Source organism: Chiloscyllium punctatum, chromosome 1 (assembly GCF_047496795.1).
Source record: "Chiloscyllium punctatum isolate Juve2018m chromosome 1, sChiPun1.3, whole genome shotgun sequence".
NCBI lineage: Eukaryota > Metazoa > Chordata > Chondrichthyes > Orectolobiformes > Hemiscylliidae > Chiloscyllium > Chiloscyllium punctatum.
Window position 1 is genome coordinate 41,772,022 of NC_092739.1, and position 16,027 is coordinate 41,788,048.

General features: G+C 40.6%; 1 protein-coding gene across 1 annotated transcript in view; it reads right to left on the reverse strand.

Moving 5' to 3' along the window:
* Window positions 1–16,027, reverse strand: part of LOC140453434 (transmembrane protein 144-like) — an 80,856-nt gene that overhangs the window by 16,583 nt on the left and 48,246 nt on the right. Inside the window, exons 7-9 of the mRNA XM_072548147.1 lie at window positions 14,123–14,241; window positions 8,122–8,241; window positions 2,037–2,134 (exon numbers count right to left, since the gene is read on the reverse strand). Of these exons, the coding sequence (XP_072404248.1) occupies window positions 2,037–2,134; window positions 8,122–8,241; window positions 14,123–14,241 (337 nt within the window). The remainder of the gene's footprint in view (window positions 1–2,036; window positions 2,135–8,121; window positions 8,242–14,122; window positions 14,242–16,027) is intronic.

Genomic DNA, 16,027 nt, shown 5'->3' on the forward strand with positions numbered 1-16,027 from the left:
AAAGCAGACCTCCAAGCAGAAGGGGAGAGAAATTACATTCTCACTGCAAAAACAAAAGAAAAAGTACAACCATACTACAGCCTGGTGAAATATTGAGTATAATTATTTAAGAAAACACCTATTAGAAATAAGAAGTCAAAGTGAAGAATATAATTTTTCAAATGACTAATAAAAACTGGAATATAAACATGAGAGGGGGAATATGGTAGCGTCCCAGTTTATCTCCCCAAGTGGTTGGATGTGCCTAATGTCTAAATTGAGTCTAAACTAAAAGCTGTCAGATTTGACCTTAACCCTAACCCAACAACTCAATGTGGATTTTAAGCTCTCTCTCTTTATCTCTCGGAAACATTCCTTAAAGCATCAATTAAGAAAGCAGAATGTGTTGTGGGTATGGAATCTGTATTTGGCATCACTGTAACAATATCAAGACCACAAATTCAAATTCACTAATAGGGCTGTTGAGTAGTTATCACCTAAAGAGACCCTGAATCTCTGAAAGTTGCCACCCAGGTAAATAGTGCTGTGAAGAAGGCATATGGTGTACTGGGCTTTATTGGTAGAGGAATTGAGTTCCGGAGTCCTGAGGTCATGTTGCAGTTGTATTAGACTCTGGTGCGGCCTTATCTGGAGTATTGTGTACAGTTTTGGTCGCCATACTATAGGAAGGATGTGGAGGCACTGGAACGGGTGCAGAGGAGGTTTACCAGGATGTTGCCTGGCATGGTAGGAAGATCATATGAGGAAAGGCTGAGGCACTTGGGGCTGTTCTCATTGGAGAAAAGAAGGTTTAGGGGTGATTTGATAGAGGTGTACAAGATGATTAGGGGTTTAGATAGGGTTGACAGTGAGAACCTTTTTCCGCGTATGGAGTCAGCTGTTACTAGGGGACACAGCTTTAAATTAAGGGGAGGTTGGTATAGGACAGATGTTGGGGGTAGATTCTTTACTCAGCGGGTTGTGAGTTCATGGAATGCCCTGCCAGTATCAGTGGTGGACTCTCCCTCTTTATGGTCATTCAAGCGGGCATTGGATAAGCATATGGAGGTTATTGGGCTAGTGTAGGTTAGGTAGGCTTCGGCGGCGCAACATCAAGGGCCGAAGGGCCTGTACTGCGCTGTATTTTTCTATGTTCTATGTTATATGAATTGAGTGGGTCATAATCTCTGGTGAGTTGTCCCTAGCCTGGTAAGTGAGAAGGGGAACTTATGGAAATTGCTATGGAATGAATGCATAAGCAAACTAACATACTTCCAAACACATGGAAGAATAAATAATAGATATCTTTGGGTACATTTGTGCAGTGGCTATCTACCTGGACAATTCAGAGATTTGGACATTCTAATCCTAAAAGCATGACGTCAAATCACATTGGGACAATTTGAGAATTCAATTTAAAATTGCTGTTTGTGGTAATTTGCTGTGTATAATTGAGCTGCTGTTTCATATAGTACGACACCAACCATACTCAATAGAACTTAATTTGTTGTAAAGTGCTTTTGGACATCCTGAGGTCATGGAGGATACTATATAAATGTATGTCCTTTTTGTCTTTCATGAGCAATTGGGTTGTTGTATAAACTGAATTGGTTCACTAATGTTTATTGGGCAAGGAAACCCATTGTCCTTAACCAGTCTGCCTACATGTAATTCCAGTCCACACTCTCTCTGAAGTTTCTGAAATAGCCAGTCAGTTGTACAATATCACAACAGCAGACTGCAGTGGTTCAGGAAGGAGACCCACCACCACATCCTCAGAATGGCTTCCAATGATATCAATGTCCTGAGGATGAATTTAATTTAATTCTCTGTGTCGCTTTGAGATGCAATGGTGTTGAGAGCAGTTATATCTATATATCCAACATTGCTAAAAGACACTAAGTTGTGTGTTTGGCTTGTGATTTTTAGTGATTTTACAATTGCACAGCTAACAGTTGATTTCCTATGCCTTTCCAATTCAGCTTAACAATAATTCAGATTTTTCCATGTTACTCTATATTATTGTTGATACAGTTACAAATAAAAGCAGTACTTACAGCAGTAACAAGAGGAAAAGTGATAACTGCACCAAGGAAATAGTTTGCCAGAAACCATGCACTGTTTGCTATGCCCCACAGGAGTCCTGAAAAGAAAGCTAAGAATAAAAGAAATTAGGAAGCATTAATTATCTGCATACGGACAACTTGTTTCTCTAAAGAATCAGAAGAATTGATTGTGAATGCTAGAAAACCCTGCTCAAGGTGCAGAATCTATTCAACAAATTGAAAGTGAATAAAATTTGGAATTAATGACTAGAATATCGGGAGTATTGAGAAACAAATGCACAGGACTCCAGACTCTAAGGGTTTTATGTGGCAGGATCATCTTTGGCTCCCGACTTCAATTATTTCAGGAGCAGCAGGATTTCAGCTGACCTTATCATTGGATTGTTAGAGCACAGAAGGAAGCCATTCTGCTATGATGCCACTGCCAACTCTTTGCCACAGAAATGCTCCTAATCTCACTCTCCTGTCCTTTTGTTCATGGATCTGAAATCACTTTTCTTTTCAATTATCCTATTCTGTTTTGAATATCGTGCATGAACTCTTCCTCCACTACACTCTCAGGTAGGGCATTCCAAATTGTTGCCACTCTCACGTGTCACAACATTTTTCTCCTCTTCCTGTCATTTGTTTTGTAAATCACGTTAAGTTAGCATCATCTGGGCCTCTATACTTCAACCAATGGCAGCTCATGCAGTCTACCCATTCTTTCAGACTTCTCGTGATCTTTAACATATGCACCAAATCTCCTCTTAATTTTTTTTCCCCTCCATGGAGTAGAGCCTAAGCTTCTCTAATCCATCCACATCCCTGACACCATTCTTGTGTACGTTCTCTGCCTTTCATATCTTTTCTAAAGTGTGGTGCTCAGAACAGGAAGCAATATTTCTGTTTTATAAAGATTTGTTATAACTTCCTTGATCTTCTTCTCAGGTTGCACAGCCCAGGATGCATTTTCCAATCTGCCCTGGCATTTTCAAAGATATTGAACACATATGGCCCCTCGCCATTCAACTCCTGGCCCACATCAGAATCAAACCATACATTTATATTACTTCCACTTATCCACCTAACAAAACAAATCACTTCATGTTTTTCTGTTTTAAATTTCATCTTCAAATTGTTTGTCCTTTATCATCTGTCTGTTTTATTACTATCCTCCTCACAGTTCAAGCTGTCTCCAAGTATTTTGTTTTCTATAAATGCTGAAATTGTTTCTTGACCAAACGACCTTTGGCCATTTATATTTATATAAGAACATTAGGGATTCTAACATTGATGGATGAGGAATCCCACCGTGATCCTTCCTTCAATCTGAAAAAGTTTCCCCACTGCTCTCTGTTTCCTGACACTCAACCAATTTTGTATCCATTTGGCTAGAATCCCTTTTATTCCATGGGCTTCAACTATGCTAACAAGCATGTGATTCGGCACTTTATCAAATGTTGCTTGGTAGACCATGTATACATTAACTGCATTATTCCCAACAACACACTGTTAACTCAGCAAAAACGGACACAAATTAAGCACAATTTGCTCTTAACAAGTTCAGGCTGGCTTTCATAATTAATCTGTGCGTCTAAATTCCTATTAATTTTGTCTTGAATTATTGTTTCCAAAGGCTTTTGAACTTACAAGTTAAACTGACAGACCTGCTGTTGCTGGGTATATCCTTACACCCTTTTCTGAACAAAATAGTAACATGTGCAGTTCTCTCGTCGTCTGGCATCGCCTCTCTATCTAAGAAGGATTGGGTGTTTATGGTCACCCTAATGGGAGCCCAACAAGTAAGAAATGCCTCTGGAATTGCCATTTGTGTAGGAGCAATGCATTAGCAGAGAAGGTGGCAGAGTTAATCAGCAGCCACAACGTGAGGGCATCCACAATATATCAGTGCCTTAGGGAGCAAGGCAAGGAGAGGGAGATGAGGACAAGAGCACTGGTGGGCTTTCAAGTTGAGCTCTTCATGAAAGTCTGCTGCATGGTACGCCTATAACTGATGACTGACCAGACCATTTTTGGCAAGGGAAGGTCAGAATGCAAATAATGTCAAGCCACATTAAGTCCCACCTTCTGCACTCACTCCCTGTGGGCTGATAATGTATGAAGACTGCAGTGGTCCTGTCTGCTTTTCGAATAATAGGAAATTCCAATCCCTGTTAATGTCTTTGAGGACCATAACTGACATCCTGTCATTGAGAGGCATGTTGCCAATAGCCATCCGAAGCTGCCTCAGGTCAAACCACAAAGAGCTAGAAACCGTTTGAGTTGTCAGCCTCCCGTTGTTGTCAGAACTGTCTCTAAATTGCAGAATAAATTGTACCCTCCCCAAACCAAATTCTTATGCATCAGTTTCCCCAATACTTGAGCCAATAGAGTTTGACATTATGAAGGGGAACAGGGTCTCTATGAATACTTATCTAATCTGGAAATTAATAAAAAGCAACTACTCATTCCAGTTTCAGCAGTTTCCATCAATGTGATGACAGCATTGAGCATTAATATTAATCATTTGTTATTTCATCATCATTTCAGGAGTATATATATTACTCAATTTCCTCCTGAAGTGCATTATTTAATACTTATTCACATTAATTGTCCAATTTACAATCTGCAATTGCTTCCACTCAATCACATTATCAATCTCCCCAACTCAGTCTTTATTTCCTGAATTCCAATTCAGAAATAAATGTCCCTCTTAATTTGATATTTTGGCAAACTTTGTTAATTTATATCAGTTTCTCAATCCAGATCATGAATCTACATCCTATAGACGTTTAGATTAATCGGCAAACATCTTGCTAAAAAAAAGTGTCAAAACTAGACTGCGTGATAGTAGCTATCCTGATGAAATGATCACTGTCCTATATTGTGCAAGCTCATGAAAGGGCGAATGGGCACCACTTTTGTACTGAACAGTCTACTTCAGGTGACCCTGAAAGAGGAAGGTGTCTCAACAGTTCAAACAACTGGTAAACTCATGGCTGGTTTTCTCCACTGACAAGAGGCTGGCTATTAAGCCATGAAGATTTATCTCCCATACAAATGAGTAATGTGATCTAGGAGCTTCAGTGCAGGTGTCATGCCAGGCATGGTGGCCATACATCCCAACAATTGGTGGACTGTATCAAGCAACACAACCCATTGACCATTCGCAACAGGCTCAACCAGCCATGTTTGCAAGCCTCAGAACACCACTTCCAACATGAGGTGTGATTCTGCTTTCAACCAAAATTTACTAAATAATACAACTCTGCTGGAAATTACACCAGATATTTGTTAATGATTATCAGTTGGACTCAGTGTGATGCATTGCATTTGATAGAAACTATATATATTAATACACAGGACTCTGTCTTGTTAGGGCAAAGGGATTCAATCATATATTGAATCTATCTCATTGGGAAAAATACGGGAATAATGTAAAACAGGAGTAATATGAGCCTGATATCTCTGGCTGATGGGGGAAAGTGCACAAAGACAAGGCATGACAGTGCAGGGAAAGGATGCTGTCAGTAGTGAGTTAGGCTGAGAATGAATGAGTACCATGACCACGAGCAAAGAACTCAGGGATACAATCTGGTTCAGGCCATGAGCTAGACCCATGTCTTTGAGAGGACTGTGTCCTTGCTGCAGCATTGCGATGATAGATGCCAGTGCAGCCTACAATAAAGCATTGAAATTCAGAAGTGTACTGTCAGCAAATCGGAGGTTTGCCATGAGAGTTCTTAAAGACTGGCACACATTGAATGCCAATGTCTGTGGAAGTGTGGATGCACATAACCAATGCCCTTCAAGCCCTGAAGTCGCTAGGTTCCCGTTCTGATTTTCATGTTGAATTTTCTCCACATTTAGACTGTTGGTGCATTTGGTCAGGTGGGAATCTGAATATTAATGAAATGAAGCGTAGCATTTATAAGACATTGAACAAGTTATAATCCCCCTCAACTTGCAACTCCCACTGCCTGGCAAGAAGCTCAACTCTTTATTCAGCAAACGCATAAAGGTGGAATAAGTTACAGCCATCATAGAGACAGGCCTCAATGGAAGTTTTGTCCAATTCTGCAGCAAATCTCACCCTAGTCTGCATACCCCTCACTCCTATAGGATTCCGCACTACATTGTTGACTCTAACCTTATCTCAGATGCCTTTACATATGTTTCTCCATGGAAATGGAAGAGATAATAATATAACTAGAAACAAACATTAAATTGCTTTATTTTACAGTAAGTGAACATAGAACATAGAACATAGAACAGTACAGCACAGAACAGGCCCTTCAGCCCACGATGTTGTGCCGACCATTGATCCTCATGTATGCACCCACAAATTTCTGTGACCATATGCATGTCCAGCAGTCTCTTAAATGCCCCCAATGACCCTGCCTCCATAACTGCTGCTGGCAACGCATTCCATGCTCTCACAACTCTCTGTGTAAAGAACCCGCCTCTGACATCCCCTCTATACTTTCCTCCAACCAGCTTAAAACTATGACCCCTCATGTTAGTCATTTCTGCCCTGGGAAATAGGCTCTGGCTATCGACTCTATCTATGCCTCTCATTGTCTTGTATACCTCAATTAGGTCCCCTCTCCTCCTTTTCTCCAATGATAATAGTCCGAGCTCAGTCAACCTCTCTTCATATGATTAGCCCTCCAGCCCAGGCAGCATCCTGGTAAACCTCCTCTGAACCCTCTCCAAAGCATCCACATCTTTCCTATAATAGGGCAACCAGAACTGGACGCAAACATCCAGCTCATTGTGATTCAACAACTGTACAATCTCCCTTGAGAACAAAATATCAAAATATACAACAAAACATTGCCACACTATCCCATGCCCCTTAGTTCCCTAACTCTGCGTACAAAGTCAAAGGGAGAGCTGGTCCTCTGATTACTTATTTGTTCATTGATTTGTCAGTGGCTACTACCAGGTATCTCCTCCCTCCCACTTTTGGAGTGCAGATTTATTGAAATATTTCCTGCTTTTGTGAAGGAAGGAAGGATATATTGTCAAAACATTTCACACTGCGTCTCCTTTCTTTCAGTAATATTCAAGATGTAGATTATCAAGACACCACTTCCTGTCATTGCTAAAAGTGAACGAGGAGCATTCGAGTTCAGTAGCCCTATCATGAGAAAGTTGACCCTAATTGCATAAGTTTGAAACAGTGCATGAACTGCAATGGCCTATTTGGCTTTAATGCACATTTGAACTTCTTAAAATCTTTGCAAATTGTTTGAAAATGCAATGCAAACATACAACTTCCAAAGTTTTTCTTGAGAAAACTTCAAATATATGATCTAAAGAAATGGGAAAAAAATGACGCTTAGTAGGTCATTACTGCAACTCAAGATAGGTTTCACCTCACTCATCTTATCACCTGAAGAAAAATTTTACAATTTCTTCCACATTCTCTGAAAGTAATTAAGTTATTCTAAAACAGCAAATACTCTTATTCCTTCACTGCTCAATTTTATTTATTTGCTTCTCACATATAAATGAGAATGCACTGTGCAAACTTTTGACATCTCAGTCTATGCTTATACTCTTCAAGACTGAATATATGTTTTCTTTCTGAAAGAGTAAACTGACATGTTTTTGTTCTATATCTGATCCTCATATCACCATTACACTTAGAAGAAACTTTTCTCCAGTGTCTAGTCTTGCTGAGGCTCTTCAATGTTGTCCTCTAGGTCTTTGCTCATTGTATCAACACATTACCTAACTCAAAAAACTAGCATGAGCTAACTGAAAAATTCACGTTTTTAATCAAAAGTCCCAATGAATGTCACCATGGAGCAAATTGCTTTTAGCTAATTGCTCAGTAATAAAGTGTTAAACTAACATTCTGGATCAAGAAACTGAAAATAGAGAATCACTATTATATTTATTAGAGTTATAAGGATTTACTGTTGGCCAAGTACTAGTGCCTTGTACAGGAGATATCATAATCAATAATAAATACTATTATGCGCAAATTTTGTTCATTTTGTTGAGTTTTGTTATTCAATTAGCTAAGAACTATCATGCTAGCAGCATTATACAAACACAGTGACTTTTAATTACTTCACCTTACCAGGTAATATTGCAGTTGAATAAACACTTGGTTTGTTTTTCTTCACTGCACAGTATATGAGAAAATAGATTGTACTGGTTAGAATAATCCCACTGCAGTATGCAAAAACATAATCCATATCTAAAATAGAAGAGAAGACAGTGTTACAGGTGAGCACCTAACTAATGACACAGGATGGGTGCTCCAACAGATATTCAGACTCCCTTTGAGCCCCGTCAACTGTCTTTGAGATATACTATTGGCAGATGGTTTACACATCTCATGTAAATTTACATCCCATCTACCAATTATAAGGTATGTATGTTAATATTTCTGCCAAGTGATACAAGGCAATTGGGTCATGTGCTGGTAAATTGGATTAGACTAGGCAGGATTTCGAAGCTCCTTGGATGCTGCCTGAACTGCTGTGCTCTTCCAGCACCACTAATCCAGAAGGTGGTTGTTTTTGAACAGTGCAGACTGAATGGGCTGAAGAGCCTTTTTCTCTAACAAGCTCCATTCATTTTTAATCCTCTTTTAGAACATAGAACATAGAAGAATACAGCGCAGTACAGGCCCTTTGGCCCTCGATGTTGCGCCGATCCAAGCCCACCTAACCTACACTAGCCCACTATCCTCCATATGCCTATCTGATGCCCGCTTAAATGCCCATAAAGAGGGAGAGTCCACCACTGCTACTGGCAGGGCATTCCATGAACTCACGACTCGCTGAGTAAAGAATCTACCCCTAACATCTATCCTATACCTACCACCCCTTAATTTAAAGCTATGCCCCGTTGTAATAGCTGACTCCATACGTGGAAAAAGGTTCTCACTGTCAACCCTATCTAACCCCCTAATCATCTTGCACACCTCTATCAAGTCACCCCTAAACCTTCTTTTCTCGAATGAAAACAGCCCCAAGTGCCTCAGCCTTTCCTCATACGATCTTCCTACCATACCAGGCAACATCCTGGTAAACCTCCTCTGCACCCGTTCCAGTGCCTCCACATCCTTCCTATAGTATGGCGACCAAAACTGCACACAATACTCCAGATGCGGCCGCACCAGAGTCTAATACAACTGCAACATGACCTCAGGACTCCGGAACTCAATTCCTCTACCAATAAAAGCCAGTATGCCATATGCCTTCTTCACCGCACTATTTACCTGGGTGGCAACTTTCAAAGATCTGTGTACATGGACACCAAGATCCCTCTGCTCATCCACACTACCAAGTATCCGACCATTAGCCCAGTACACCATCTTTTTGTTACTCTTACCAAAGTGAATCACCTCACACTTAGCTACATTGAACTCCATTTGCCACCTTTCTGCCCAGCTCTGCAGCTTATCTATATCCCGCTGTAACCTGCCACATCCTTCCTCACTGTCAACAACTCCTCCGACTTTTGTATCATCCGGAAACTTGCTCACCCAACCTTCTAACCCCTCCTCCAGGTCATTTATAAAAATGACAAACAGCAATGGTCCCAAAACAGATCCTTGCGGAACACCGCTAGTAACGGCACTCCAAGATGAACCTTTACCATCAACTACTACCCTCTGTCTTCTTCCAGCCAGCCAATTCCTAATCCAAACCTCCAACTCACCCTCAATGCCATACCTCCATATTTTTTGCAGTAGCCTACCATGGGGAACCTTATCAAACGCCTTACTAAAATCCATATACACGACATCTATCGCTTTCCCCTCGTCCACTTCCTTAGTAACTTTCTCGAAGAATTCAAAAAGGTTTGTGAGGCACGACCTGCCCTTCACAAAACCATGCTGACTATCCTTGATCACATTATTCCGATCCAGATGTTCATAAATCCTATCCCTTACAATTCTCTCTAAGACCTTGCCCACAACAGAAGAGAGACTCACCGGCCTATAGTTACTAGGGTTATCCCTACTCCCCTTCTTGAACAAGGGAACCACATTTGCTAGCCTCCAGTCTTCTGGCACTATTCCTGTAGACAATGAGGACATAAAAATCAAGGCCAATGGCTCTGCAATCTCCTCCCTTGCTTCCCAGAGAATCCTAGGATAAATGCCATCAGGCCCAGGGGACTTATCTATTTTCACCCTTTCCAGAATTTCCAACACCTCTTCCCTACAGACCTCAAAGCCATCCATTCTACTTAATTGTGACTCAGTATTCACATCGGCAACAATGTCCTGTTCCTGAGTGAATACTGACAAAAAGTATTCGTTCAGTGTCTCCCCAATCTCTTCAGCTTCCACACGCAACTTCCCACTACTATCCTTGACTGGACCTATTCCTACCCTAGTCATTCTTTTATTCCTGACATACCTATAGAAAGCCTTAGGATTTTCCCTAATCCTACCAACTAAGGACCTTTCATGTCCCCTTCTTGCTGCTCTTTGCTCTCTCTTCAGGTCCTTCCTGGCTCCCTTATAACTCTCAATCGCCCCAATTGAACCTTCACGCCTCATCTTTACACAGGCCGCCCTCTTCCCTTTAACAAGGGATTCCAATTCCTTATTAAACCACGGCTCCCTCACATGACCCTTTCCTCCCTGCCTGACAGGTACATACTTATCAAGGACACTCAATAGTTGCTCCTTGAACAAGCTCCACATATCAATTGCCTTGAAGCCTACTTTTCCAAGCCACACATCCTAAGTCATGCCTCACCGCATCATAATTTTCCTGCCCCCAGCTATAACTCTTACCCTGCAGTGCACACTTATTCCTCTCCATCACTAAAGTAAAAGTCACCGAATTGTGGTCACTGTCCCCAAAGTGCTCACCTAATTCTAACACCTGGCCTGGTTCGTTACCCAGCACCAAATCCAGTATGGCCTCACCTCTTGTTGGCCTGTCTACATATTGTGTCAGGAAACCCTCCTGCACACATTGGACAAACACCGACCCATCTAACGAACTTGAGCTATAGCTTTCCCAATCAATATCAGGAAAGTTAAAGTCCCCCATAACAACCACCCTATTACTTTCACTCTTCTCCTGAATCATCCTCGCAATCCTTTCTTCTACGTTTCTAGGACTATTAGGAGGCCTGTAGAAAACTCCTAACAGGGTGACCTCACCTCTCCTATTCCTAACCTCAGCCCAAACTACCTCAGATGGCAAGTCTCCATCCATCGTCCTTTCCACCGCTGTAATACTATCTTTGACAAGCAATGCCACACCTCCCCCTCTTTTACCCCCACTTCTGACCCTACTAAAACATTTAAACCCTGGAACCTGCAACAGCCAATCCTGTCCCTGTTCTACCCACATCTCCGTAATAGCCACAACATCGAAATCCCAGGTACCAACCCATGCTGCAAGTTCACCTACCTTATTTTGTATACTTCTTGCATTGAAGTATACACACTTCAAGCCACTTTCCTGTTTACAGGCACCCTCCTTTGAGATTGATGCCATGTTCCTAACCTCCCTACACTCCAGGTCCTGCACCCTAAAGCTACAGTCTAGGTTCCCATGCCCCTGCAGGAGTTAGTTTAAACCCCCCCCAAGAGCACTAGCAAACCTCCCCCCAAGGATACTGGTGCCCCTCAGGTTCAGGTGTAGACCATCCTGTTTATAGAGGTCCCACCTTCCCCAGAAAGAACCCCAGTTATCCAAGTACCGGAATCCCTCCCTCCTGCACCATCCCTGTAGCCACACATTTAACTGTTCTCTCTCCCTATTCCTCGACTCTCTATCACGTGGCACGGGTAACAAACCAGAGACAACAACTGTGTTCGTTCTAACTCTGAGCTTCCAACCTAGCTACCTGAAAGCCTGCCTAACATCCTCAGCCCTCCTCCTACCTATGTCATTGATGCCAATATGGACCACGACTTCGGGCTGCTCCCCCTCCCCCTGAAGGACCCAGAAAACACGATCAGAGACATCATGTACCCTGATCAGTGGAAACAAATATTTTTATTTTTTTTAGTAAATAAACTGTGTGAACCAAATCAAAAGTGAAGGACCGCCAATTCTAAGATTTTCTTGAGTGATTAAACTGAAGAAAAAGAAGAAAATGCGACATCCAAAACATGCACACACAAAAGAAAAAGGAAGGAAGCAGAAGACTTCCCATCTATACAAACAGGAAGGTAACAGTAATTCTAGTTTGAGGTATTTAGAATCTGAAAGTTGTGGGAGTGAAAGCCAATTCCCTGCTGTTTAGTTGTTGCCCTGTTTCCACAGGAGAAAAAAAAACCTGCAGGTAACCTTGAATTTTCAGGTTTTTACTTTTCCAAATCCCTTTTTCACCAATATTGACTTCTGAGGTTGAAAGAGAAATTGAGGGAGAGAAAAAAAAGCTTTTGGTCTCCATGCTGTTGGCATCATTTTACATTGCAGACCCAGCTGTCTAGCCAACCAATTCCTTTTCAATCTGACAAAGAACTTGTGAACAGTTGACAGAGAGCTCCAAGCATTGGACATAATGAATGCATTGGAGTAGAGCTTTCTTTTGATTCACGTGCACTGAATACAAGGAAGTTGGTGAGCAGAGCTAAACCTCCTGAAGGGATACTGCCTAATTCCTTTGTCCACAACTGCACAGGCTATTAAGGCAATTCTGTTTCTTCAGTATCGATTCACCTTACACTGCTGCACCCAAACAATCCAATAGAGGTAGGTGGAAGAAAACAAATGATCTGTCTACCAGAGTAATCTTCAATCCAACATTAACTGAAGTTCTGAAGTAGGGACACTGGGCCTGAAACCTTAATTCAGATTTCTCTCCACAGATGCTGTGAGACCTGCAGAGATTTTCCAGCAATTCCTGTTCTTGTACCAATTGAAGTTTCTTGTATTTGAGAGGGTGTTGAACTTTATTCTTAATTTAAGCATGTCTTATTTTCAACAGTCCATTAGCTTCCCAAGATGACAAGTTGGTTACCTACCCCCTTACAGAATGTTGCTAAATACTGAAAGGTTTCTGAATTGGCAAAGTTCCAAACATTTCTCCAGGTACAGAGACACGGTAAATACAACACTGGAAACCACACAACGGTGATTATACTCAATTTCCTTGAAACGCAAAAAAGAACAGTTTTTTTTTCTTTTTGCATTAAATGTGGGAGTTGGGCATCTTTAACTCCCCACCCTCCAGTGAGAAAGCCTTCCAGAACAAGCTCCAATAGGCTACCTACAGCAAATGGACTGCAGTGAGTCAAGGAAGCAGCTCATCATCACTTTCTAAGGGCAACAAGGGATGAGCCAGCCAGTAGCACCCAGATCCCACAAGTGAATTAAAAAAGGCATCTGAGTATTGATTGGCAGCTTCTCATCCTATCAGACAGCATGCCAAGGTGCCACCAAGCCTGATTTCTTCCTTTGAGCTATACCCCACAGAAAACCCGTCCCCATCTCCTGTCTTCCTTTTTAAAACACCTTGAAAGATGACAGTTTTGACTTCAATCCTGGCTATTTTTAAAAGTATAATAAAAATAAAGATAGATATTTCCATTTGTCATGACTCAATGTTCCAATAGAACGTATAGGTTTTACTAGTATTTGAAATGGTATCTTGACAATCTTAGTGCTTTCCTTCACTGAAAATACACGGGTACTGTACATGAAGCAAATGTTTATATATTCTACTCTCCACCTTTTCAGTTGACTAGACCAAAATGCAGGAGATACCACATTTTCTTAAGTTTAAGGTTAGAACTGGCTTTGTTCATCCACACACTGCAGAGTAGATGATCAAATGCACAGGCTTATAACAGACCCATGGAGAAAATGTTGGGGAGGATCTATGCTATACTTTAAATCAGGAGACAGCTATACAGTATAACCATCTTTAAACTGATCATCATATTAACTTATTTGGACATTTGTCATCATCAACCTTGGCATATTTATATGTTCAGATCTGCACATACTTTGAGAAGTAATTTCTTTGCTACATTACTGATATAGTACATAACTCAAAAGCTATTACATCTCTAATGGTTTGGAATAGCAAAATGGAAAACAAGTATACAGTTTATTTTTCTTGTCAGCTTGCTTGCAGTACTTTCTTACCAAACTGACTTGCACCAAAAAACTCAGTTTCATTTCTCTCAGCATGGTTCTTAATGTAGAGGACTGGTACAAAGCTAGAGCCATACAGTAACCCCGCACACATGGCAAGGCTGCAGCCACTGGGGAATAACATAAAAGACAACAAATTAGATAAGTATCTGAAAACAAAGTAAACTGCCTTATTTACTTTACAGCAGCTATTTTTATATCAACAGTGCTTTCGTTTCAAATTTCAGTCTCTGGTTTTGATGCCAGGATGAGGAAGATAGATTTAGCAATGTAAATCATAACATAGGAACACGAGGGATTGGCTGATCACATTGGACTTGCTCCCAGATTCCATTCAATCATAGCTAATGTGAGACCTCGATCGTAATTACACTATTTTTTTTTGTCAAAATCTCCCATTAACCTTCCTAACAAAAACTTATCAATCGCAAGCAGTTAACCAAGTATCCACAGTCTTTTGAGAATCCCCAACATCCCTCTATGCTCTAAAATCTTTATGTCTGGCCATCACTGGTTATCTTTGCTGCAGCTTTAATGACCATGCCTTCAGCTGGCCAGGCCCTAAATCTTGACTTGCCCTCCCTAATCTCTCTACTATTCCACTTCTTTCCATTCTTTTAAGGGGCTTCTTAAAATCTGGTGCACCTCTTTGACGAAGCTTTTGATCATTTATCCTAGTAATAACTCTGTAAGTGGTTCAGTATTGAATTTTTGTTTTGTGTCTTTAGAGTGCCTTGGGATGTATTATAACATCAAGGGTGCTACATAAATGCAAATTATTGTTGTTAATAGTGTTAAAACCTTCTTTGCTGCATTCAAACCAGAACAGCACCAGTATAAACACAATAAATAAGTGAATTTGAAATTCCTTTGATCTTAGTATTGTGTTTCAAGTACTGAACGTATTCTTCCATTCCAGAGGGTCAGTGTTCCATACAAGTGAAGCATCTTCACCACTGTCATTGAATTAGATATTAGATTAATGCCGTCATCCACAAAGCTTCTCTCATATCATTTATCGTTAAGAATTTAATAAATTAGAACTAGCAGTCATGAAGGTATTTCCCTGATATGGAACACTGAACCTCCGAAATGGAAGAACATGTTCAGTACTTGAAACACAGTATTAGGATCAAAGGAATTTCAAATTCACTTATTTACTGCATTTATACTGGAGCTGTTCTAGTTTGAATGCATAAAGTAGCTTTTAACAACACTAATTTGCAACACTACTAAACTGACTCCAGCAGTTCAGTGAAATCAGGTCTTATCTTCTACTTTGGCTACATCTACCTACAGTGTTCTCCAGATCTCTAATCCCATTAATACCCAAACATTCATCAATTTAAATCTTGAAAACATACAATGATTGAGCAGTCACAGCCCATTGATGTGGAGAATTCCAAAGATTTACAACACCTTGACAAAGGAAATCTCTCCTCAGCTCAGCCCTAAATGGTCAACTCCTTTTCCTGAGCTAATGAATTTTAATTTGAAATTCTCCAGCCAACAGGAACATCGACCCAGTCAAGCCCTCTGAGTTTACCCCAAAAGCATATCTCTAATCATCATAGATGTAGTTATTGACGGAGGGAAATAGCCACCATAATATGACAGAATATTGCATTAAAGTGCAACGTAAAATATTTCATTCTGAAACAAGGGTCTTAAATCTGAAGAAAGACAATTATGGAGATATGAGGAGAAATGCTGAATTAGAAAAAATAAAGTAAAATATTTGATGATGGACACATAATAGTTTGTATTTCAAGAAATACAACAGAATCTTGATCAGATGGGCCAATGGGCTGAGGAGTTGCAGATGGAGTTTAATATAAATAAATGTGAGGTGCCGCATTTTGGGAAAGCAAATCAGAGCAGGATTTATACACTTAA